Source organism: Scophthalmus maximus, chromosome 11 (genome assembly GCF_022379125.1).
Source record: "Scophthalmus maximus strain ysfricsl-2021 chromosome 11, ASM2237912v1, whole genome shotgun sequence".
NCBI classification, from domain to species: domain Eukaryota; kingdom Metazoa; phylum Chordata; class Actinopteri; order Pleuronectiformes; family Scophthalmidae; genus Scophthalmus; species Scophthalmus maximus.
The window spans coordinates 21,408,838-21,434,229 of NC_061525.1; the positions used below are offsets into that span (position 1 = coordinate 21,408,838).

The window sequence follows — 25,392 nt, forward strand, 5'->3', positions numbered from 1 at the left end:
TCACCCTCTCTCTTACTTTGCAAAGTGTAAAGAAACCCAAGTCCTAATTGTAGGCATCTGTCTGTCAGGAATGATGATGGATTGCGCCTCAAGGAGGCGTCAGTTTTTGTTGCAGCTGCGATTGTGGCTGTGCATCTCCACTTTAGAGAAGCACTCTCTTCTACTGTTGGCACAGAAGGGAACCTGGCACGGAAAAGGGGCCTGCTGCTTGTAGCTTACTCTTCTGTCTCCTCTCCTGCAGTAAGGAGGTGCGCCCTCCTAGGCACGGTAAGCTCCTGCACCAACATGGCAAACATGCCGGAGGCATGAGCATTTTCTAGGGCTTCTGTGTTGGTTACTTGCTCTTGCCTCCAGGTGCCCTGGTTCTCTCTAGTCTGATGAAGGGGGGTCTGGACCTTTAAGTAGTTGCTGGACCTCACTGCGGTGACCCTCGAAAGACAAGTGCCTAATCCCGAGTTGAGTGTCAGGTCACGGGAGATTGCGTACTTGAGCCCACTGGTCAATATAATCTTGTACCACATGTGGGCAAGATTGAAGAAAGTGCCACTAACAATATTGCTTACCCAGCTCCCTTTGTTTCCTTCAGCACCTTTATGGTTGAAGGCAAAGATGGCTTGATGAAAGGAGGTGAGGAGCAGATGGATGATAGTTTGGTTGGTGAAGCGGCTGGCCTGAGGATGAGGAAGTTGTCCGTATTGCAGTCTGTGCTATGATTGGTCTGGAATAAGGTGTTGGCGACTTGGAGTTGGTGATAGCAGCTTCTTCTAACTGTCATTCAAGTTCCCCACTCCAAAGTGACCACGGCAGTTTGCCCAGGATTCATGGTTGGCACAAAGCTTTGCACGGAATTCCCTCAGGGGGAACAGGTGTTCGTCTGGTGACCATGTCAAACTCTTTGTAGAACTTGTCTTGTGTTGAGCAGCTGGTAGATATACAGGTGACAAGAATGCATTTGGTGCCTCTTGTGGGTTGATAAGTTATTGCATGCAGGGTGCTCCTCACTGCAAAGCCCACACCATATTCTCAGGTCTTGTCTGCACTCTTGCTATGCCAGAAAAAGGGTGTGTATTTGTTCCTTCAGAGAGTTACAGTCAGCAAACTGTGTGTCTTGGAGAGCTGCAATGTCAACATTAAGTCTGTCAAGCTCTCGGTCAATGAGGGCGGCCTTGTGGGAGTCTTTGATGGTGCTGAAGCTGTCTGAGAGCTACCGTACTACCGATGGCAGCTAAATATTCAAAGCGCTGGTGTCTTTGTTTTGAAGGTGTTCTAATTTCAGCACAACAAAGCCCCAAGGAGATGCAGTGAGGGCTGGGTTGGGGTCAGATTTATTTAGGTTGCTGGCAGCTTTTAACAAAGAGAAAGAGAGAGAGTAATATATAAAAGGAATGTGAGATTGATGATGAAATGAATGAGAACAATTGTGAGGAATCAAGGTGGAGGCGAATGGAAATAGATACATACAGTCGGAAATTGGAGAAACGAGATAAGGAATCAGAGGTAAAGACCCACACAACAGACAGAATCCAATTAATAATGTCAGATGTAGTAGTCATCTTAAAGAGTCAAAATTATTCAAGTCATCATTCTTTGGTCTTACTTAATCCGAGCCCTTTGAAAGTTCCCATCTGTATGCACGGTTTTATACTATTACTATTCTCCCAGCATCTCATACGTGGTCGTCATCACCCAGGGTGTACACGTCCTGACCTCTGGTAGAGGTGAATGTGGTGGCAAAGTACCGGCCAAGTTCAAGAAATCCACAATGACATGGCACCGACAAAGATGAACTATTCTGAAACAATCCTACAGCTGGATGTTGTACAGGATGATTGATGTACTTTGGCATTGTTGTGGGAACATTATCCGATGGGAGTGGTGTTTCTTGCTGAATCAGATTTCCTATTCCCCTGAGCCACCCTGGAGAAGTTTAGACAGGACAGAAAAATGCTTTCTCTTGCAACCGCCACTGTTCATGAGTCTGTGGTAATATCGGTGCCACATTGACGCATGGTGGGAAAAACAGCTGAGCCGTAAGGTGAGGCCTGCAGTTAGCACTCAGTCATTCTTGTCCCAGTCCACACCTGTGATGTGTTCTCTAAGACCCCTCGTAAAGGAACAGACTTTATAGAATTCCCCTTTTATTCTAAAGATTAAGACTTGTTTTGTCTCTGAAGCAGTGATTTGGTTACCGCGAGTCTTCCAGGATTCAGTATGTTGTGGTTTTTTGGGCAGCTGCTTGTGGCCCTTTAACAGCCAAGCTTTAAGTATGTTAATTTGAAAATGTCTTAAACAGATAGCAAATAAAAGACCATGTTTATTAAGTCAGTATTTTATAATGTTAAAATAACTGTTTGAGGTGGTGGAGTCAAATACAACGGTGAGTTGGACCAAAGCGTTGAGTGCTTAAGCAAGTCTATATATTCTGAAATGGGAAAATCCCAATAACCTGAATCAATAAATATATCATTAAAAAAACCAAAAAGAACGTTTTCAGGGAAAATGACCCTGTGATTTCATTTCATCAACCATTTGCCAGAGCAAGCGAAGAAAGAGAGTGACAGCTGTAGTGTTTCACTCCACAAGGTGATTATGCTCTTTTATAGCTTATGCACTGTCGGCTTCATTCAAACAAACGATTTGCTCTCTCCATCTGATGGCGTCTTTGAGTGTGAGGAGTGATCATAAGTGTTCTCTCTCTCTGTCTTGGCCACGTCTTCCCCGGTGTTTAAGTGAGGCCTGTCAGCTCAATGCAACAAATAGGTGTCAGCACCTTTAGATCAACATCCGATTCTGACAGGTCCGTCATCGTCATCATCATCATCATCATCATCATCATCATCATCATCCCGCCCGTTTGTGCTCTCTATCTCTATCGCCTGTGTGTGTGTGTGTGTGTGTGTGTGTGTGTGTGTGTGTTGGCCTATTTATCTGTACAGATTGGGGATGACGGTGACGTGACAAAGTGCAGTGAAACAGGGGGAACATTAAATATGCTGGAATGTAGGTCAGCATTTTCACTAGATGATTTGGAGCATTTGGTCTTTGTTATTTCCGCTGCTGCTCCTCGATTTTGAAGTCCTCGGTCTAATGCACCTGCCGAGGCATGAAGTTAATCTCGGCTGAGTTCAGATGCGCGTGTGAGAAGTTGCGAGAGGGTTTTTCTCCTGCGGGGCGATCGGCACCATTTGTCCTGCCCACTCTATCATTTCATGGTGTAGTTTTTGTTCTTCACTCTCATTTCCGAAGCGGTGTCATATTGAAAACGGATCAGGGTTTCATGGGGGCACAGCGTTTTGTCAAAGTCTCCTCTGGATGGAGAATCACAGACGCGAGAGGGGAGGAGGCAGGCGGGCGAGGAGGGAGGGAGGGAGGGAGGGAGGAAGAAAGTTATTTTTATATTCCTCCCAGTGCCACCCGCATGCTCCTGTGCACAAACATTTTTGGAGGGCTGCTATATGTGCATATGCACAATTCCATGTGTGTTTGCGTGAACGTGTGTGTGTGTGTGTGTGTATGTATGGTGTGGTGTTTGTATGAAAGATTGATGTTGGCCTAAGTACCTGCCAAGCTGCATCAGGCCTGGCGCACACTGAGCGGGAGGTGAGAGAAGGAACAGATGCCTATCAATAATGCAACCTCCACTGAGCTCACGAGTGAGGGAGGGAGGGCACGATGGGAAGGAACGAATGAAACGGAGGGAGGGAAGGAGTGTCATTATAGGACATTGACTGACACGGGTTAAGGACAGACTGAAACGGGAAGGAGGTACGGAACACAGACAGGGTTTAAGTAAAGAGATAATGATTCCGAGAGAGCAAGGACGGAGATACAGATCTGTACGAAAAATAAAACAGGTAGAGGGTTTGACAGAAGTTTTGGACACACAAGGATGGAAATGAGAAAACCAGAGGCTAGAAAAGAAAAAAGGTGACCACTGTTCCTCTATTTAGTCGGAAATTGTATGTAAACACATGCAGAGCTGCCACATGCAAAGTTTTCTCCCCATGATGTGGAACTGCACCGTACGACTGTCACGACAACTGGGAACATTTTCTTCTTACAGTGAAACAGTTTGACACGATGCTCAGACTTTTATCCATTTTTCATCAAGTGGCACGGACTCGCACGGGAAAAGATCATGCAACATTAAACCGTCACTTCTTTCTGTGGTTTAACCATGGAAAAGGGACGACGTCACTGAGACCGGGAAAGTGAAGTGCTTAAAAAAACATGCATTCTCCCGATTGACCACAGAGGGCGACTCTACTGGCTGCAAAAAGAAGACAGCTTCTATAGAAGTCTTATGAGAAAATGACAGATTTAGAACGTCAGTAAACATTTTCCTGAGGAGTTTATGGTCTAAATCGCTGTATAGTCTTCTTCAATACAGCGTGAAGTCGATTTAGTAAATTATGTTTCCATTTAGAGGAGTCAAATTGCACCGTCCAACAGGTGCGTGGTCGCAGGTGTAGGTGGACGTGAACGCTCAGTAAGGCCCCACCCCCGCCATACTTGTCAACCCTCCCAATTTTCCCAGGAGACTCTGGATTTTCACAACCCTCTCCCTTTTTCCTCCTGCAGTCAAAATCTCCCAATTCTGATACGATTTCACACCTTTACCCACTTTTGTTTTCACAACCTGCTCCGCGGAAAAGCGCGAAATCCATGTCCGCGCCGGTAGTGGGCAGTAGTGCAACATTAAGGATGCGAGCTGCCGTGAAATCCCAGAGATGAAGAAGAAGAAGGAGGCCCAGACCCCCTGCTTTGGTTTTGGAATGCTCCCTGTTTTATAAGACTCAAGGTTGGGACGTTTGCCCCCGCTCCTCCAAATGCTTCTGGTTTCCAAAAAACCAAGATGGCGCTGGCCAAAATGCTAAACTCGAGGCTTCAAAATAGCAAAAAAATGGTGAAAGACGGTGATAATGATGAACCAATCCTTGCCCACCTCCACTCCTTTTCTTCATCAATAAAGTTTGAATAGTGTTTTGAACTGTATCTGGAGCTCAGGGTGTGAATTATAAGTCTGTGGGTGGGCCGCCGACTCTGACTGCTGCCGTCTGTCACCGCACTCCGTTCTCTCCCTGTCCCGGCTGCTTCCGATGCAAATTGGACCAAATGAACAGCAGCAGATCACTCAGGCTGCAGATGGAGAGCGGCGCTGCCGGGTGTCATCACAGCAAATTTCTCGCACTACTGACTCGTGTTGATTGGACAATTTGAAGAAAAAAAGAGAGGGTGTACGTGTCATACAGCAGTTACAATGAAGGAGAGCTGGTGACGCGGAAACTTGGAATGGAATCAAAACATCAATCTGCGTGGGAGATGCCCCGGCCCCTTCACAACACCAGTTCACCTTTGAGCAAGGCGTTAAAAAACGTGCAGGACTGAGGAGTGAAGGTGCTGAGAAACTCCTCGGGGACAAAAGAAGTGAGGAAGCAGGTTGATGATGGGGCCAAACCCCCCGTGAAGCCAATGGTCGAATCAAGATGGGACCGTTGTCAATGGAAAGTTTATTTAACTATCTTTTGGATATTTCACATATGGTTTGATCCATGGTGCGATCTATTGACCACTTGACATCATACATATCAAAACTAGAGCCAATTCTGCCTAATTTGACCTTTAAAGGTCAAATGTCAAGGTCACAGTACAGCATTTCTTGAAAATAATTTGAATGAGCATAACATGGGACAGAATTTGACAGATTCTTTTAGGTCCAGCTACTGAAGCTACACCTCAGTTGTCTCCCTGTCATCCCGAGTTATAGAATGTACATACAGTATCCTGTGTCCCCCCGCCACGTATCTCTGTTTGTCCTCGCCCTTGTTCGCGTCCCCCTCTTTCAATCCTCTCCTCCTCCTCCTCCTGCTTCCGACTCCCCTTGTGTCTTTCTGCTGCATTTCCCCCCACCGTTCACCCTCGGCTCTCTCGGTGTTCACTTCGGAGTAATTGAAATTGAGCTCACAGCTGTAAAAATAAGCTTCAAGTGATAATCGGCAACATTACACGCGGCCACTTAAAAAGAGGGCGCAATGGATTAAAGGGACAACTGTGAGACAGCAAAGTGCCGTGAAAAGACAAAAAGAAAACTGAAAGGAGAGCCGAGTAGCTCTTTTTCTCTCTCTCCCTCCGTCTCTCCATCTTTTTTTTTTTTTAACCATCAGCTTGTTCCAGTTTCCATTGTCCCCATTTTTCGGAGGCTCACTGTTAATATTAAAACGTGTGTTTTACATCTCTTCCTCGTCTTTTTTTTTTTTTTTTTAAATGATTGATTACTTGAGTCTTTTACAATTTCTTCCTGTCACCTCTGCAGTTCTTTCACATTCATGCTGCCGAAACGTCTGTCCTCTGTTGTCGTACTACCTGGGCTCCATTCGCTATGCGGCGCGCGCAAATCAAGCCGACTGCTCACTTTCTTCCCCCGTGCGTTGCTATAACGCTCCATCCCTTTTATTCCCCAACCTCCGTGGCTCCTGGGGCTCGCGCCCATGTTGCTGTCGCCTTCATCTCCTCCCTTCTGTAACCGTCGTTCTCTTTCTAGTTCCTCACCCCTCCGCGTATCTTTGTTTTCCCATAGCCGTCTCGTACAACTCTCCCCATCTTCACCTGTCTTACACGGGGCTCACAGACGGTTTTCTCGCGATAGAAATGTCTCTATTCCCACGTTATCTGCGTCCGTCTCTTAATCTGTCTTGCTTTTGAAAGAGCCGCGCGGAGCAGAGGGCTGTTAGCCCGAGCGTCAGAGAGATTGTACAACCACTAACACACTGAAACCACGGCGTCATGTTGTTATTATTGAGTTTCGCTTTGCCGAATTCAATCCAGTTACATTAAACATGTGCAGAGCGTGTGAGTGTGAGGTGTTTCTCTTTGTCATACGCTCCTCTGTGTGTTTCATGTGGTTTTCCTCATTGCTCTTGCACACATAGCAGACACTATCTGATTTGATATCCAAAATGTCCCCGTTATGGGAGGAATAAAGGAATATCTTACCTTATAATGTAATATTATTATTATTATTATTATTATATACACTCTCCAAAAAAAACAAAAACTCTGACAGTCTGTGTTCTCCCAATGGTCTAATTCCTTTTCATAGAAACAATTTTCCACAGCTTCCCCACAGTCTTTATTGAAGTGTTGATTCCAAGTCCTGCCGCTAATCTCCGAGAGTAATCCTCCATTAGGATTCAAGCGCCTCGACGGACGGGCAGAACTGGCCTTGAATCAGCCCACGCCCTGTTTGATGGATGACAGATCCCAGATCAGTGCGGTGAAAGAGCCAGTGGACGGGGGATCAGGGACGGGCGCTCATAGCTTAGGGTTGATTCAAATCAAAAATGATTCATGAAAAGACACGTCATTGTACGACTCATGTGATAAACACAATGTAAGTGACGTGGGCTCTGTTGCTGGTTGACGCGGTTACACTGGATGGAGTCGTTTCAGATCCATCACGACACATTACAGCGTCCGTATGACACAGCAGAGGACAACGGTAACGAGTGACTCACTCAGCGAATCTTATTTTTAATATATAGGAATTGCGCTTCCCGTTTACTCTTACTCCAATTGTCTGTCTGAAAACAGCTTCACAGACACGTTCTCATCAGACAGGCATATATAAGTATTTTTCCAACAGTTTCTCGACTTGAAAAAAACCCCTCACAAATTTCACACATAATTTATCAAAGACTTTGCTTTGTTTGTTTCAGTGTTGCACCAAAATCCAGAGACATCAATGAGTTGGCATCTAAAATTGTCCGCTGTCCGCCTGAGAGCGCTTTTAACAGCCGAACAAAATAATAATATAATAATAATAATAATAATAAATGTAATGTGGCTGACAATCAAGGCCTTGTTGACATACCTCGAAATACAGACTGGAGATGAAAGCGCGCGTCGTGCCTTCTGTGTGCAGGTGTAACGGAGTCACACGCGTGTGCAGAAGAACTAAAAATACCTTGAGTCGCAAAGATTCTGGATGCCTGCCCGCATTTCCCTGTCAGGATTGAGATTAGCAAACGTTCTCTGAAGCTCACACTAACCATCTGTGTAGTTGACGCCCATATTCTACCTCGCCCAGACAAAACAAGTGGGATGCAGGAGAGCAGCATCCTGCCATGATGGGGTGGTGACAGATCAGTTAGCACCTGTCACTCTCTCTCTCTCTCTCTCTCTCTCTTTTCTTCTATCTGCACTACAATGATACTAACCCCCACTCCTCCCCTTCTTCTGCTTCCACCTAGACTGATTTGGAGTCTCTGGACCCCCGCGGTCGGACTCCTCTCCACCTGGCCGTCACCCTTGGTCACCTGGAGTGCACCAGGGTCCTGCTGCAGAATGGAGCTGACGTGAGCAAGGAGAACCGCAATGGATGGACCGGTGAGTGTGTGTGTGTGTGTGTGTGTGTGTTTCACAGACAAAGGAGCTTCCTGCTGCATTTTAACACAGTGATATTGTTGTCAGAGTAATTATGACACTGCGGTATAATCAGAGTAAATGATGAGACCGATGGAGATGAACTGTAGCCTCCTCCTCCTCCTCCTCCTCCCCCCCCCCCCCCGCCGGTGGTTAAAATTTATGGCCGCGCTCCCCACGAAAATCTTTAACCCAATTTGGAGGATACAAATCTTGTGGATTTATGCGGAGAAATTGCGAACGCCAACTCGGAACGGCATGAAACGCGTTCCGTCCTCCCGTCCCACACAGTTTTTTGTCATTCTTATCCTTCTTATCATTATTAACTCAAAATAGAGGGTGGTTAATTTATGGGGGAAATAAATATTTGAGAGTCGGTTTGAAGGGAAAGCTAGTGAGGCAGGAAGGAGTAGGTTTAAATGGTTTAGTGGAAGAACTTATGAATAAAATGAAGCGATCAAAAGAGTCGCTGTTTCTGACAGATTAGTGGATAAAACACACATCACATATCCAGTATGAGGTGCTGGACCTTAAAGAAATCAAGTAGAATTTGATAAAAGAAAGCATTCACACGCTGAAATCGGTGCAAATATTTTTTTTAAACCCGCAAATTACAGAGACATTTGCACAGATTCTAGTGTACGGGTGCTTTTTTTTTTTTTTCCTCATTCACTTAGCGCCGCCAATCAACGAACAGCCACTGCGAGGGCGGCGGAATGACGCTGTTGAATTAGAAAATAAAATAACGGGGGGAAATTAAACCATGGCTGACATCCCGGGACGTGTTCCAGATGAAAAGCACCCCAAAAAAACCCAATGCTTCTGCGGGTACCGGGAGGAGCGGGGAGGGAAATATCAATGATCCCTGCTGCCTGTCAAGATGAACACTGCGCATCCCCACAAAACAATTTTAACGTTTTGAGTTTGGACTCATTTCGTCCTATTTTACTGTTACGCGACCACGCCCTTCATTGTTATGAGCCTCAGCGATGAGCGGTTTTCACAACCCACAGGTCATCGATGCTTCTGTGATTTTTAAAAACAAATAATGAATAACCATTCAAGGTAAAATTGGTCCTCGCGTGTTCTCAGACCAGAGGAGTCGCCTGTCCTTTGCAGTTACCCAGTGGGAAGCTGCGGTTGCCCCTTGGTCACAATAAGAGGACTATAATAATGATATATCATATCACCTCATTTGCAAAATAGTCCACATCAATGTTTCCCCACCGGCTGCATATCGCATTGGGCACTGATGGGGTTTTGCACAGTTTTTGGTCTCTTGGTGATTCAGATTGGTTCAGAAGAGAAAAACAAACATACGCACCATGCTTCTCCTCTTGCACAACGTAAGCAGCTTCTTGCCAGATTTCTCTCTGCTCTCCCCTGCCGGCGTCTGTGCAGCCGAGTGTGGCGTCAGGTTCTGGCAACGAGAGACCGAGCGTGAAATCAATTCATTTTTTTTTTTTAACCTTGAAATTATACAGGCTGGTTTAACACACTTTACTGGAGTCCAGTATCCAATATCCTACTGTACCGTCACACACATTGGTTATTTTGAGTTGTTTATCCTAATCTGATTAGTGGGTCATGTCAGTGTGTGTGTGTGTGTGTGTGTGTGTGCGAGTGCGTGTGTGTGTTAACCCCTTGTCGAACGTCCTGTAAGATCAGCGGCAAAGTGGCGGTCTGATGAATGACGGGCGCGCTGCAGTAATTGGTCGCTCCAGCATTTTCCTTCGACCCACTTCACTTCCTTCAATCCTCTCGGCCCCCTTAAATTTCTCGAGCGCATAAATTTTAGATGAGGCCTTAGTGATCGGCTCTGTTCCCCTCTCTCTCTCTCTCTCTCTCTCTCTCTCTCTCTCTCTCTCAGTTCTTCAGGAGGCGGTGAGCACCAGAGATCCGGAGTTGGTGCGTCTCGTGCTCCGTTACCGTGACTACCAGAGGACTGCCAAGAGACTGGCGGGCATCCCCGTCCTGCTGGAGCAACTGCGCCAAGTGGGATTTCACACACAAACACACACACACACAAGCACACGTGCAACACTTTGAAGCACACATGGAGAAAAGACACTCTCTCCCGTGACCACACACACACACACACACACACACACACACACATACATGGAAACAAACAGATCACATACATGAAGCAAAACTCAACCATACAAAAACTGCAAAAGCACATCAAAGGGATTTGTGAGAGGCATTCTTTTGAAATGTAGATGAATCTTTTTCATATTTCCTTTTCTTTTTTTTAAGGCTGAAATATCCCCAGTTTTATTTGAAGGTATTAATAACTTTGTTTACTGTTTGACAAAGGGAATACACTCATGGGATGAGTGTCAGTGTCTCAGTGTGTAAAAACTCTGTATCTGGGTAAACTGAACCATCACTCAAGGGGTATGAGGTGCCGTCCTTAAAGCCACAAGTGGAAAGTGTCAGAGCGGAGAGATTGAAGGGTTATGATCCTGAAACGAAAGTGTGTGGAGGTGCAGTAGATATTGCTCAAGATGCTGCTGCAGTGGAGCTGCGGAGAAGAGTGGCAACGGTGCAGGGAACTGCCTTTTACAGAGTCTCTCCTCCTGTGCGTCTGCTCCAGCTGCACCCCTTAAAACACACAGACACACACACATGCACACACACACACACACACACACACACACACACACACACACACACACACACACACACACACACAAGCGTTCTCATATGGCAGACACAACAACATCACACTTTGAAAATGAGGGCTCACCTTGCTCATCACAATATTCCTGATTTGCAACTTTCTCTCTCTCTCTCACACACACACATACACACACACACACACACACACACAGACACACACACGCTGTGCCACTCCCTCCATCTTTTGGCTTCAGACAATGAAGCAGCATCACTTTGTGTGCTCAATCTTTCCTCTCTCCTCTCTCTCTTTTTTCTTCCCTTGTCCTCTCTCTCGTCCATCCATCTTTGAGTTCATCACTCTCCGGGTACCACTCTTCCTCCCTCTCTTCATCACCACCCCGTGGCCTTCTCATCTGTCTCCTCTCTCCCTCTTGTCCTCTCTGTGCAGGCCCAGGACTTCTACGTGGAGATGAAGTGGGAGTTTACCAGCTGGGGTGAGTCCGCTCTTTTGTTTTTTTCAGTCTGTGAAACAGTCCAGTGCCGCAGAGTCAGAACTAATCTTGTTTGTCGTCTTCCTGTCGTACCAGACACTCACACACTTCCTGCCCCAGCAGGCGCGTAAAACAGCATTTTATCCAAAAACCACAAGCGGATGTATTGTACATACGGTATAAATACGGCCGCTGAAGTCTGCCTGTGAGAAAAGCAGTAAATCGACCCCAGAGCCAAACAACTGCCAGTGTGAACCATAAACACTAGAAATCAAAGTGTGTGTGTGTGTGTGTGTGTGTGTTCAGTGCCCCTGGTGTCCCGGATCTGCCCCAGCGACACCTACCGAGTGTGGAAGAGCGGCCAGTGTCTCCGCGTCGACACCACGCTGATGGGCTTCGAGCAGATGACCTGGCAGCGAGGAAACCGGAGCTTCATTTTCAGGGGACAAGGTCAGGGGTCAAACTCTGCTCTCACACTCTGTGTGTGTCGTAACGGACATGTTGGTATTTCTGAAACACTCCCACCTAGTTTGTAAGAAAGGAGAGTTATTTACACTGAATTACAGTTCATTTAAAGGAATCGTCTCAAACATGTCGGAAAACGGCTCGTACAAGCACGACGCGTTGTCATCACGCCGGTGTGCGGATCATGTGATGCAAGGCTCAGTGTGTTGGATGGTGAGAAACTCAACTTTATCGATCTTAATCTAAATGACTGACAATTTCTGTGCCAAGCTAAGCAGAAAGGCTGCTGGTTGTATCGCACCGACGAGACACGGGACTGATATCAATCTGCTTCTCTAGCGCAACATGTATACCTCCGCCTCCGAAAAAGATATGATGCTCTTTGCACAACTTTTACATGCACGAACAAAAAACAACTATATATCGCACTAGAGAAAAGGCAAAAACTGAAAAAGCACAATATGTCTCCTTTACATTATTATTTCTCCTCCTCCGACCTCTGCTTGGCCTTTTGTGTGTTTTTTACGAGGCCCTCTGTATGACTCTCTTCTGGACCTGTCTTTTTGGACTCTTAATGAGAGCTGCAACAGTTCATCGATTAGTAATCGACTGCTAAATTAATCGCCAACTATTTTTGATAAACGATTAATCGGTTCAAGTAGTTTTTATGACAAAAAAGTCAAAATTCTCTGATTTCAGCTTCCTAAATATGAATATTGTCTGGTTTCTTTGCCCCTCTGTGACAGTGAACTGAATATTTTTGGTGTGTGGACAACACAAAACATCGTCTTGGCGGTTTTGGGAAACACCATCGACATTTTCACCATTCTATGACATTTTTCTGGACCATACAAAGAATCGGTTAATCGAGAAATTAATCCACAGATTGATCGATTATGAAAATAATCGTCGGTCGCGACGTCACTGTTAACGTGGTCTTTCCTTTACCTGGTCCGTGGTAATCTCCTGTCCGACTTCCCTCTCGCCTCCCAGACTCCAGCGCCGAGGTGATGGAGGTCGACCACGACCGGCAGGTGGTGTTCTGCGAGACCCTGTGCGTCTCCTCCCTCGCGTCGCTGTCGCCCGGCCGGGGGAACGGCGCCGCCTGCAGCAGCACCGACGCCGGCCTGGGCCTCCTGGGTGCGGTGCAGCCCAGCGACGAGCAGGTGGCGGGCAGGCTGTCGGCGCCGGTGGTGACCACGCAGCTGGACACCCGCAACATCGCCTTTGAGAGGTGAGACCCTCGACGTGCAGCAGAATCGGTGATAGTCAGGAGGACTCAGGGTGTAAATCAGGCAATCTGTCATGTCTGTGTATCAGCTATAATAACTCATTTTACGTGCAGCTCCTGGCCCGTTCTGTTGGTATTTACTGCTGCATATTTTATTTTTTATCTATTTATTACTGTGAGTAAAACAAAGCAATCTTGGCTGATGTGAGGGGTCATAAGATATAAAACATGTAGAATAAACCGTCAGGATCTGGTTCTTTCAAGTGTCCCCATTTGAGATGAACAGGAGTTTTCCTGCAGGACCCGTTCTGTGTTGTCGTCATTCTGTTGAACGTCTCTCACTCCTTTCGCTGCTGCCGTCCCCGGCAGTCCAACCCGCGGCCACACATTCTCCCCCCGGGCTTTCTATAATGCACGAATGCACAAAATGAAGGGAAACACGGTAAAGGGTAAACAGTAAAGCTCACGCGACCTACAGTATATACTGTATGTACAATGTCACTGTAATGAAACTACTGAGTTCATTCTGAGATTCTGTTTAAAGCCACAATATGTAGCTTTTGGAGAAAAAAATGAATAACAGTCTAACAGTTACGATTCAAATCTCGACTAAATACACTGTGGGGTTTTTACTATGGAGTATTTTTATTCTCGGATGACCAGTAGATAATGATGGCTATTGTTCCTAAATTAGCAAAAGAGTAGCGACTTTACTCGTTTTGCTTCACTTGGCTTCTCTACTTTTGTCACTGACACTGATTCAGCTCTGAGCATTTAGTACGCGATTCTAAATCAATACACGTTTTTGTAAAAAAATCCGCATTTGCACTTTGTCCTCTTGTCTGTTGAAAGGAGAATAGCACCATCCCTAACTAAAACAACTGGATCAATTATTATCTTCCTGTTTTGGTTGTCACGTTCAGCAACACTCACATTGACGTCACTAAATTTCAACCTTACTGAAGACGACTTTTGATGTTTTTGTGTTGAGGCTTTAAACGCAGTGAAAAGTGTGTGTGTGTGTGTGTGTGTGTGTGTGTGTGTGTGTGTGTGTGTGTGTGTGTGTGTGTGTGTGTGTGTGTGTGTGGTGTGTGTGTGTGTGTGTGTGTGTGTGTGTGTGTGTGTGTGTGTGTGTGTGTGTGTGTGTGTGTGTGTGTGTGTGTGTGTGTAGGTAGAGAGGAACATATCGGCCCCGGGCTGTGTGAATCAGACTCAGACCACTTCACAAAACAACTCAGCTCTCCGATGCCAAGTCAGACGCACCAGATAACAGGACGGAGAGGCAGATGAAAAGAACAAAAAAGACTACAAGAGGCAGAGAAGACAAAAGCTGGCTAGAGGGAAATGGAAAAAAAAAAAAGATCGGAGAGAAAAAGCAGCAAAGGAAAGTGGGACGAGCGGATGGCTCGTGTGCCGCCCATTTTTTTATTTTTTTTTAATATGCCAACATTACAATTTGATATCTCGGTTTCACAGAAAGTGACGGGGATGATGAAGGAGGAGGAGGCGAGAGCAGGGAGGAGAGGTGGGCGCACCACGGAGGACAGGACTCTTCTTATTCTGGTCAGGTGGGGAGATAAGGCCGACGTGACGGAGAGAGAGAGAGAGAGAGAGAGAGAGACAGGACAAAGGGATGATTCGGACAGAGAGGGATGGAGCGGGAGAAAAGGACTGAGGAGAGGAGATGAGAGTGAATAGAAGACGTGCAGCGAGGAGCAGGGAGCGGAGGATGAATGGGACTCAAAGACGGAGCGGCGTGAGCCGAACGCCAGTGATAAGAGACGGCAAGTGAATGTTAACAGATAGAAAAAGTGAGTCGGAGGGGAGCGAGGAGAGGCGGTGGCCGGGTAGTGCAATCACCCCCCCCCCCCCCCGTCAGACTTGTACCTCAGAGTCACCTCTGAGATTTCTGCTCGCTCAGCACTCCGCTCTACACGGCAATAATCTGTTTATGATGCTTTACGGCGCGCCCACTTTGTCACGCATACAGGAGGACATCCAGCCTTGGAAGTTAACACGTCATGGGTTTTTTTATGAATTTATTTATCACGCAGCCACGCACAAGAACTCACAGCAGTCTGGTTCGGCCTTCGGCTAGGGTTCAGGAACTGGGCCGCGGTATGATTTCAAAAAGACAGTGAGTGTGCGTGACACGAGAAGAGCGTCTGCAGCCGTACAGTCTCCTGGGATGATGAGATAATACACAACGATAATAAACGTTGTGTACATGGCACTTTTCATGGCATGAAGCGCAGCCCGAGGTGCTTCACATTAACAGAGGGTAGTCAAAACAGACCAGGAGCTTAAAAACAGACGAGGGATGTTGAAACAATCAAACTATCGAAGGCAAGACCAAAAGCAGCCTATAGAGCCGACTTCCTGTTGCTTGCTCCAGGGGGAGTTGAGTGATGTGAATGGATCATGAAGACGGGTCATGCCTCGCTAACTTCCGGGCAGACTTCCTAATTACACGCTGAACAGTTGATCGTCACTGACGACAAACAAGGACAATCGCTGTATATATTATAGAGGGGGGGGAGAGAAAAAACACAGAGCCTGTGACTTTCAATCTAAGGGCCGATTGACGATTCCACCGCTGTGTGTCGTGTTAATGTTTTTTTTTTCTCTCCGACGTACGTTGATTCGGTTCATAATCGCGAAAAAAACCCCCTCAACTGTGATTGAAAAGCGAAGTGTTGACCGGAACAGAGTTGACAGCGACCTGACCCGTGCTGAATCTGCGTTGCAGGAACAAGACGGGAATCCTGGGCTGGAGGAGCGAGAAGACCGAGGCGGTGAACGGATACGAAGCCAAGGTAGAGAACCCTCACCGGTGCCTCGCGCCGCCGGACATCCGTTCGACACACTTCCTGAAAAAGTCCACGAGTCATCTCAAGACGGTCGATCGTCACGAAACGCCAGGCGGCCTCTCACGTCTAGTTTAGAAGAAGAAGTCAATCTGGCACAGACACGTGCATCGCCTTGACCCCATTTGTTTTCTTTGACCCCCCCCCCGGAGGGATCGATGGGAGACAAGCGTCACACACACACACACACACACACACACACACACGCAGGACCATCTGTCTCCAGTGGTTTCAAAAGCACTCCGCTGTAAAATCCCGCTGCCTAAAAAAGCATCTACGTATTTTCTGCATCATTGATTTAGAGTTCCAGACATAAACAGACGGCTCTCTTTTTTCCAAGGGCCTCTCCTCCCGGAAGCTTTTTTTTTTTTTCCCCCCTCGTCTGTCTTCCAGTGTAAACTCAGCGTCCTGCTCAATTTATAATCGGTATTTTCCTTTTCATGGTCTGAAGTGATGGCTTCCTGTACTGTGCACTGTAACTGAAAGACAGTTGGGTCTGTGTGCTGCACACTTGGAGCTACAGAGAGGGCAAAGTTCATGGTTTGGTGTCTTTTATTAAGACAATTACATTTGCTCATTGAGTAGTCAAGAAAAAACCAAAGGCGAACCAAGTCAGACAGTCAATTTATCACCTAATGTCTCCCGGCGGCCCCGTGTCCTCTTTATACTTTCAAATTGTCATTTTCCTGTGAAACTTCATGGCTTTGTTTAATTTTCGGAGAGCTGCCACTAATCATAATTCGGTAAATGATGCATTACTTCTGTTTTGGCTAATGTCCAGTACATATTCAGGCTATTTATTTTTTCTGTATTACGAAAGTTTCCTACGTATTGGCTTTTACTTACTTTAGAAGAAATCAGAATTGATTCAAGAGGAAACAAAGGGATGAAGGAAGGAAGTAAAGTCTCCTTCTCGTTCAGGTGTACGCTGCCTCCAACGTGGAGCTGATCACCAGGACCAGAACCGACCACCTGTCCGACCAGAACAAGAACAAGACAAAGGGTAAGTTCTTCGGTCACCTCTCCGACCATCAGCATGTCTCTTGGACGTCTCTGTGCCGCCCCCTCTCCGACCCAAGAGTCTCTGAGCCGTGTTCCCTCTCGCCACCGCATCCCGCCAACGGGCCGCATCACCAGCACCGTCTGAAAATACAACAAGCTGCTCCCATTGCTTCACTGCCGCCTTTAATGTTGGTACCTTCATTTTATTTTCTGCATGAAAACAGTTTTGGATTTTATTTCCCAGGACACGTTTCAATTTTTTTTCTCTCTGCTCTCCTCACTGGCAAAGGTTTTAAAAAAAACTTTCCTGATGAAGCAGATACTCATCCTTTTATTCATTATGATATGGAGAGTGATAGATAATAGATAGATAGATGGATGGATGGATGGATGGATAGATAGATCAATAGATAGATCAATAGATAGATACATAGTCAAATAGATAGATAGATAGATGAATAGATAAATAGATAGATAGATAGATAGATAGATAGATAGAAAGATGAATAGATAAATAGATAGATAGTCAGATAGATAGATAGATAGAAAGATGAATAGATAAATAGATCGATAGTCGGATAGATAGATACATAGATAGATAGATAGATAGATAGATATATAGATGGATGGATGGATGGATGGATTTTATTGATCCCAAACTGGGATTTTTTTGAGGTTTGATTATTTTGATTATTAAGTCATGAATATTTCATGTTATAAAGAAGTATAGGAATAACTTCGAGCAAGGTTTCGGTGACGAAGGAGAAGCCTGAGACTCACAAAAAGTTCAGGGTTCAATGAGTCAGTCTCTTTAGACTCTTCTAAAAGCGAAGCGCGTGCATCATCATCACAGAGTCGTCGCTTGTTTCTGCTTTTTAGAAGCGAATACAGTCTACACTTTCTGTTTTCCTACTTTTCTCCTTTTTAGTATTTTGTACGATCAGACACTGACTCCAGCGATGCGATGAAACGTGTACCAGGACATAGTTTCACTGACTGTTTGGAATATTACAAAAATACAGGTTTTCAGTTTATCACAGTATGGCCGAGCTCATTCCCGCTCACTTCCTTCGCCGACGAAAAGACCACAGCACGAAAGGTCGACTAGAGAAAAATGACACGAGTCCATTCGCCATCCTCTCATCTCGGTGAAAGGCCGCAAACTTTCTGAGCCGGGAAAACTCTGGCGACGGGCGGCCGGACTCAGCTGGGTTGCCCTCGGTCTAACTCGTCACTGCTGTGTGTCTCTGAGCAGGCGGGAAGACTCCGCTGCAGAACTTCCTCGGTATCGCGGAGCAACACATGGGACCCAACAACGGGGTGAGTCGGACAATTCAGTTTGGATCGCCACTTCTAAAACTCTTCAGTCACGCAACACAAAACACAACAGATTTCATATTGATAAAACCTGAAGTCACAAGAAAACACAGAGTCTCTAACCAGTTTTTTCCCCCCAATTTCTCTGAGGTTTGAGGGTTTCACCTGAAAACGGCGGATTACATTGTGTGTACGTTTTGCTGCCGAGACGTATTGGCGAACATCATCTTCACCATTTCCATCGTGACGGAATTATTAATTTCAGCGTCCTGACCGCCACCTCTCCTCTTCAGATGGACAGTGAGCGAGTGTGCGAGTCCACGGTGTCAACAGGAGAGTCAATTATCACTCAAATATTGATTATGTTCTGTTTTTTAATATATAATTCTGCTGGAGAGCGTCGGTGACTCATTCCTCCCTCCGACTCTTCACTCGCGTCCCCCCCGTCGAGAAAACCAACTCGGACATTCTCTGGGATTAAAGTGGTTGCGATTACTTATTCTCTTGTAGATTTGCCCCTTTAACCTCAGAGAATGTCCACGTTTTCTCGTAAATGTACGACTCTAATGTCAGAAATTGTGTTTTTTTTCCTTCTCGGAATATTACCCCCCTCTTCCGGCTCCGTATCTTAAATATTTTTGTCATGCGATGGCCCTAATACGCCGTCGTATATGTCCAACCAGAAGGGGGGATTGAATTTGTCAGCCAGTACCTCTTCCAGACAGGATGGCCCTCCTCTGACAGATCTATTAAAGTCACACTCAACTGTTGACAAGTGAGAGACTAATTAGCGCCGAGACCCGAGAGATGCGTCCACGACGATGATGTAAGATTCTGTAAAAAATGAAGAAAAAAAACAAAACAGCCTTGTCATTTGTTCTCACACTTGGGCTCGGTCGGGCGAAAGCTCTCTCTCTCTCTCTCTCTCTCTTTCACTGAGCTGTTGCAAATGTGAGTAGGTGAGAGAGGAAAGGCCTTGAAGTCTCAAAAGCCATTAAATCTTTGCACTTCGTGGAGTGAGCGTTACGTCACTGCTGCTATTGTGTCGAGTTCGCGGCTCGATCACCGGACCCAAAGTGCGGACGTCGGCCAAGGGAAGAAATGAAGAAGGAGAAAAGATTCGATTACATTAAGACCGGCTCAGAGAGTTTCTGTCGGCAGATCTGCAAGGCAGAGCGACACTCGGTAGATCCAAAACTCAGGCAGCAGCGACAACAAAACTCTGAAGGGGCAGGGGACGAATAAGTGAACCGAAGCAAGAGGTACAACACACCAGGGAACGGGAACAGGAACGACAAGGACGAAGTGACTAATGACTGGGGAGAGTAAAAACACTAAGGGGCGTGGAGATAACTGGGTAACAGGTGAAACACGTGGGCGGGGCAGACGAGCACTGACGCAGGTGAACAAGCAAAACAGGAAGTAACAAATGAAGTTTTTCAAATAAGAAATAACAAATCCCATACCAGGTCCAAAAAGAGATTTCCCTTGTAGTGCCCGATCCTGAACGTGTGGATGAACAATCTCCTGGTAACAGGAGGACATTTTTGAATTTGATCCCTTATCTTTGTACCGTCAGGCCCTGGTGACCCAGATGTCGAGTCCGGCCGTGACCAACCCGGCGGCGCTGACGGCCGAGGAATACTTCAACCCCGGCCTGTCACCGACTCAGAGGGACATCGGCCACGCGTGCCAGCTCACCACCAAGACCCAGAGGTGACGGGGAGACTGACGGGGCAAACAAGAGACAAGGCAGCCGCCCGCCAAACTGATGGACGCACACACACACACGCACACGCACACGCACACACACACGCGCACGCACACACACACACGCACACACAGGCAGAGTAAAAAGCAGCCATCCGTGACAGCTGACCACCAGGACACTTGGATGAAAGGAGTGACTCATACATAAAAGATACACACACACATACACACACACACGTTCACTGACTTCAGGAGTAGATAAAAACAGAACAACTAAAAGAAACATGCAGCGTCCCCCCGTCGCGACTGCGAGGAACAGGCGAAACGATAAAGAAATGAATTAAACCTTTGAAAGCGCGAAATCAAATCAGAGGAATCGTTTGAGAGCATTTTGGTTTTTGATGTTATTTTTGTAATGAGGATAATTATATATTGCCTTTCAAAGTCATACCCGTTGATCACGGGCAACAATCTCTCTCTCTCTCTCTCTCTCTCTCTCTTCCACCTGCCAACGTCACCTGCCCCATGTTCGTCCAGCCGACCTCTGACCTGTCCGCCATTTTCACTGGTGACAGGTCGTCATGAGGATGAAATCTTGGAGGTTGCAGAGTTGCCGCTCAACGAACCTGTTGAAATATAAGCATCGATTTGCCTCAATGTGTCTTTCTTTTGGCCGATGTGATAAATGTCTGTCTGTATCACTTGAATTTAGGGCATCTTCTGTCTCGTGAAAACGAATCGACACTTGTGCGTGTGTTTCTGATTTGTTCCCAGGTTCAAAGCCAAGCTGTGGCTGTGCGAGTCCCATCCTCTGTCGCTGGCGGAACAAGTGGCGCCCATCATCGACCTCATGGCGATCTCCAACGCCCTGTTCGCCAAGCTGCGCGACTTCATCACGCTGCGCTTGCCGCCCGGCTTTCCCGTCAAGATCGGTGAGGGAGGATGGATGGATGGATGGATGGATGGAAGGACGAAAGGGGGGAGGGAGGCTGAAATGAGGGCGGCTTGAATAAAAAAAGGGATGATGAGAGGTTGATAAGTAGATGTGGAGACGTATGGAGATAAATGAAGACGAACAGGGAAAGGGAGGGAAACGGATTCATAATAAAATGCAAACAAACAAAATGCTCGTTTAACTGATGACTGCGATGGGAATGTCTCTGCAGAGATCCCCCTGTACCACATCCTGAACGCCAGGATCACCTTCAGCAACCTGAACGGCTGCGAGGAGGGGACGACGGGCGGCCGCGTGGACAACGACGGGGTCGGCGGCGGCGGCGTGGAGGGGGACGGACAGAGAGACGCCCTCCCGAGGACGGACACCCCGTCTCCGGGCAGCGACTCCTCCAGCGTCTCCAGCTCCAGCTCCACGAGTGAGAGGAACACACGCACACACACGCACACACACACACACACACGCTGTGGTTACATCTTCTTCTTCTCCAGCCGATGATTCACTCTCAGCTGTAGAAACTTCTCTCCAGCCGGGTGATTGATTTCAGAGGAGGAGAGTTCAACGGTTGTTCATCACCGGCTCTGGCGGCATATTTCACAATTGCCCTTGTTGTGTGTAAAAAAAAAAGGGCTAGGGTTTAACTCTGGTCGTCCGGGCGACTTGATCAGAATCCCCCGACGGCCGTGTTTAAATCTGCAGCCACGAGACATCATTTACTGTGCGACTGCTCAGGAGGAACCTCTGTGGAAATCCTTGATGTTATCTTGCAGAAGTTGAGTTATATACACACACACACACACACACGGCTGGGCAGTGGATATATGACGCCATCAACAATGTGGAGGGGAAGTAAGACGTAACATCTTATTGCAGTCTGGATTTCTTTCCCTTTCCCTCAGAAATCCCTCGTTCCTCTTCTCCTTTAGTCTGTTGTTGTTGTCGTCTCCTTTTCCGTTAGATAACACTCCCTGTTTCCCATCTCCGGCCCTTTTACCCCCCCCCCCCCCCTCCCCCCTCGTGTGCTGCTGCTGCAGTGTCGTGTCGAGCCGGGGAGATTCCCCCGTGCGTGTTCGAGCCCCCGTCTGGATACACCATGCTAGGCGGCAAGCAGAGGGACAGCATGAGGGACGAGGAGGAGGACCTGCTGCAGTTCGCCATCCAGCAGAGTCTGCTGGAGGCCGGATCCGAGTTCGACCAGGTGGGGCCGGACTGGGGGGGGGGGGGCACCTGGGGGGGGGCCACCTGTCACAGCAGGGAGTGAATATTACCCGAATTCGTTATGTGGCATGAAGCATCACAAAAAAAACGGGGTGATGACGTCGCTCCGTAACGTTTTGGCGCAGGCAGCTGCTGGCTTACAAGTTTTTCCCCGTCAACTTAAAAAGTGATTACATGAGAACGCTGTGTTCTCAACTTCTGATTCTGCCGCTTGCAAGTGACACAAAAGAAAAAAAGCAGGACATTCTCGAGTGGCACCACTTGGATTGTGAACTGCCGTTTTCAAGCCTTGAGTTGCGCTAGCTTTTAGTTTTTTTAAACCAGACGTAACCACATTTGGAGGAGCGTCCACCTGCAGGCACGTGGCCGGCACCAGCTGTCAATCACGCTGTATCCACGCCCAAATACATACGGCGCTTTATCGTCTACTTTACCCAAAATAAGACCATCATTTACAGGTTTTAAGCACTTTCACACGACTACGTCCATTTTTCTATACATTTTATGGTTATTCCAGTGACCTGCCATACCTAGTTACGGTTGCCGAGGTATGATTGGTCAACGGCTGTTCAGCGTGTAGGGTGTCTCTGCTCCTGAACGTATGTGACTGAATGAGCTCAGAGTTTTACCGGACGTTTTCAGCATCCTACAAAACGCAGAACGCAGAGATAAATTAAACGAGACCAGACGAATAATGAGAACAAAAGAAAGGGAACCAGTTTCAAAATGAAAACAATCAATGCTGAAGTAAAAATCAATAAGAGGAATGAATTGCCTCTGACGCGTGGAGCCGCGGAGCCCATTACACGTAACGCCGCTTCAGTGTGCGTGCTGTTTTCGGAAAAAATGGAAGAGATCCTGGTCCTGACGGAGCTCGGCCTCGCTCCCCGAAGGAGCAGAAAGAGAAGAGAGAAGTATAAAATAGGCCCAGTGGAGACGGGTCAGAGAAAAACGACCACGGACTCCTATTTCTTCCTCGAACACAGAAGAGGACGGACGAAGAGGCGCGAGACAGACGAGGTCGCGGCTCCTGCAGGATTTGCGCCGTTAGTTTGTGCGATGATCTCCAGCCGCTCCGGCGTCGGCTCAGCTGATGTACGGCCGCGGGGAGGAAACGCGCCATGACACTTTTATCTGCAGCCGTAATTCTGAAGCGAGGCGGGTCGTTAAAGGGGCGCGCTGCTGATGTGGCATATTTTTTTAACAGCAGCTACTGTAACTTCTGTGCGAGCTCACATCACAGCTTCACATTCATTTTTACAACATCATAAAAAAAAACCTCACGGGCAGCGACGTGAAAGTTTGCATTTGTTTGACGGATGACATTGACGTTTTTGATCGGTCGTCTGTCACACGAAACTGAGAGGTTGTTGAATACTGGAGAGAAAAAAACCACATGTTGTGAACGAGGCAGTCAGAGATGGACGACCTCACCCCCATTCACCTAACGCTGCGTATGACATGCATCATTTTTCATGCCTGTAGGAAAAACTTTTTAGTCAAATTCGGTCTGCGAGTTTCCAAGTCACGGTCATTCAAAAATATTTTCTCGAAAGTGCTTTTCTCAAGGTGCTGTGACCTTGACCTTTAAAGGTCAAATCTTAAAAAAATCTAATCTAGTTTTTTTCGTTTTAATTATTATTTTTGTTCTGTCCCTTTTGTATGTACGTGTTTATTTGCTTATTTTATTTTATACACCTGTTTAAATTATTCTGAATTCAAGAGTCCGTTTGAGTCGGTGTCTTGGGGGACCTGTCTTTATTTTATGTTTCCATGTTGAATCTATGTTTAGATTCATGTAAAACATTATGATTTGTATATGTAAAAAAAAAAATGACTAAAGTTCTAAAAAGTTATTTTTAAAAAGTGGCTGAGAGGTCACCTGTAAATGCATCTTCGATGGGAAAACTTTTGACCTCATTTTTTATTCCAAGAGGATGACATCACGGGTCAAGTCGGATGTGACACGTCCAAAAGACATTTCAATAAGCTTTCCAACGCCGCCGGTTCATCTGGATACGACCATAGTTTCATGAGATCTATAAGATCATGTATTTTGGGGGGACATTTGGCCCTGGTGACGTTTGACCTATGACCTTGGTGACCCCAAATTTATTCGCGCACACAGACAATATTCATATTAACTCGTATATCAGGTTTCTCAAAGATCCGTCCAGCCGTTCATGAGTTATAGTCTAATATGTTAGATATCAACTCGCACAGAAACACAGACAGACGGGCCATGTAGCTCTCTCCCTGGGCGAACCACTCATGAAGAATCTCTCCCCCTTTTCTTTCCCGCCGTCATAACGTCATCTGAAATATTAAAAACGTCAAAGTTAATAAAACTAGATCACGAGACAGCAGTTGCTTTTCCATTCCTTGTGTCCCTGGGTGTTTGGGGCCCTGGGGGGGCAGTTGCCTTCTTTGCCCTGTTGATAAAACATAAAAACATTCTCACTCACATTAATATTTAAATCGGCAGTGGAGGAATGTTGAGCTTGTTTTTTTAAATATCTCTTTTGGTAGCAGCAGCAATAGCAGTTATTAATATTGAGTGAGTACTAATGTAGTTTACATTCAGTCATAAATCACAGTCAAGTGTGTCTGAGACGTACTTTAGTCTTTTCGTTACCAGGAAGCAGCACGCGGGGAGGAGGAGGGGAGGACGCTCGTTCCGCACGCCTCACCTCTTCTCCATCTCTCTGCGCAGATAAGAGTTTTGTCTGTCCACCCCCTGTGCTCGCTCTCTGACTTCCTGTGCACACTCTCTGACTTCCTGTGCTCGCCCTCTGACTTCCTGTGCCTTGGTGTCTAGGTTACCATCTGGGAGGCGCTGACCAACAGCAAGCCGGGAACGCACCCCCTGTCCTGTGACCCGAGTCGTCTGGACAGGTCAGACTTCTTTAAAATGACATTCACCTGTGGTGTTTTGTTTTTCACCATTTCCCTCTGCTCCTCATCCAAATATATATAACCGCTCTACGATCAATAAACCCCCCCCGGGTGAAAGACGGAGCAGGATAAAAGAGCCGGTTGTTTTTAAAAATAAATAGGATTTTTATCTTCCAAAGAGCTGGAGTCTTAAAA

The 25,392-nt window shown here is 46.6% G+C and overlaps 1 protein-coding gene across 1 annotated transcript in view; it reads left to right on the forward strand.

The window, feature by feature from the left end:
* ankrd13b (ankyrin repeat domain 13B) overlaps nt 1–25,392 on the forward strand; it is a 35,005-nt gene that overhangs the window by 6,622 nt on the left and 2,991 nt on the right. The window contains exons 3-15 of the mRNA XM_035623218.2: nt 8,250–8,385; nt 10,292–10,416; nt 11,495–11,540; nt 11,844–11,987; nt 12,996–13,236; nt 15,983–16,049; nt 17,022–17,103; nt 18,358–18,422; nt 19,999–20,135; nt 20,904–21,061; nt 21,296–21,502; nt 22,119–22,282; nt 25,121–25,197. Coding sequence (XP_035479111.1) covers nt 8,250–8,385; nt 10,292–10,416; nt 11,495–11,540; nt 11,844–11,987; nt 12,996–13,236; nt 15,983–16,049; nt 17,022–17,103; nt 18,358–18,422; nt 19,999–20,135; nt 20,904–21,061; nt 21,296–21,502; nt 22,119–22,282; nt 25,121–25,197 — 1,649 coding nt within the window. The remainder of the gene's footprint in view (nt 1–8,249; nt 8,386–10,291; nt 10,417–11,494; nt 11,541–11,843; nt 11,988–12,995; nt 13,237–15,982; nt 16,050–17,021; nt 17,104–18,357; nt 18,423–19,998; nt 20,136–20,903; nt 21,062–21,295; nt 21,503–22,118; nt 22,283–25,120; nt 25,198–25,392) is intronic.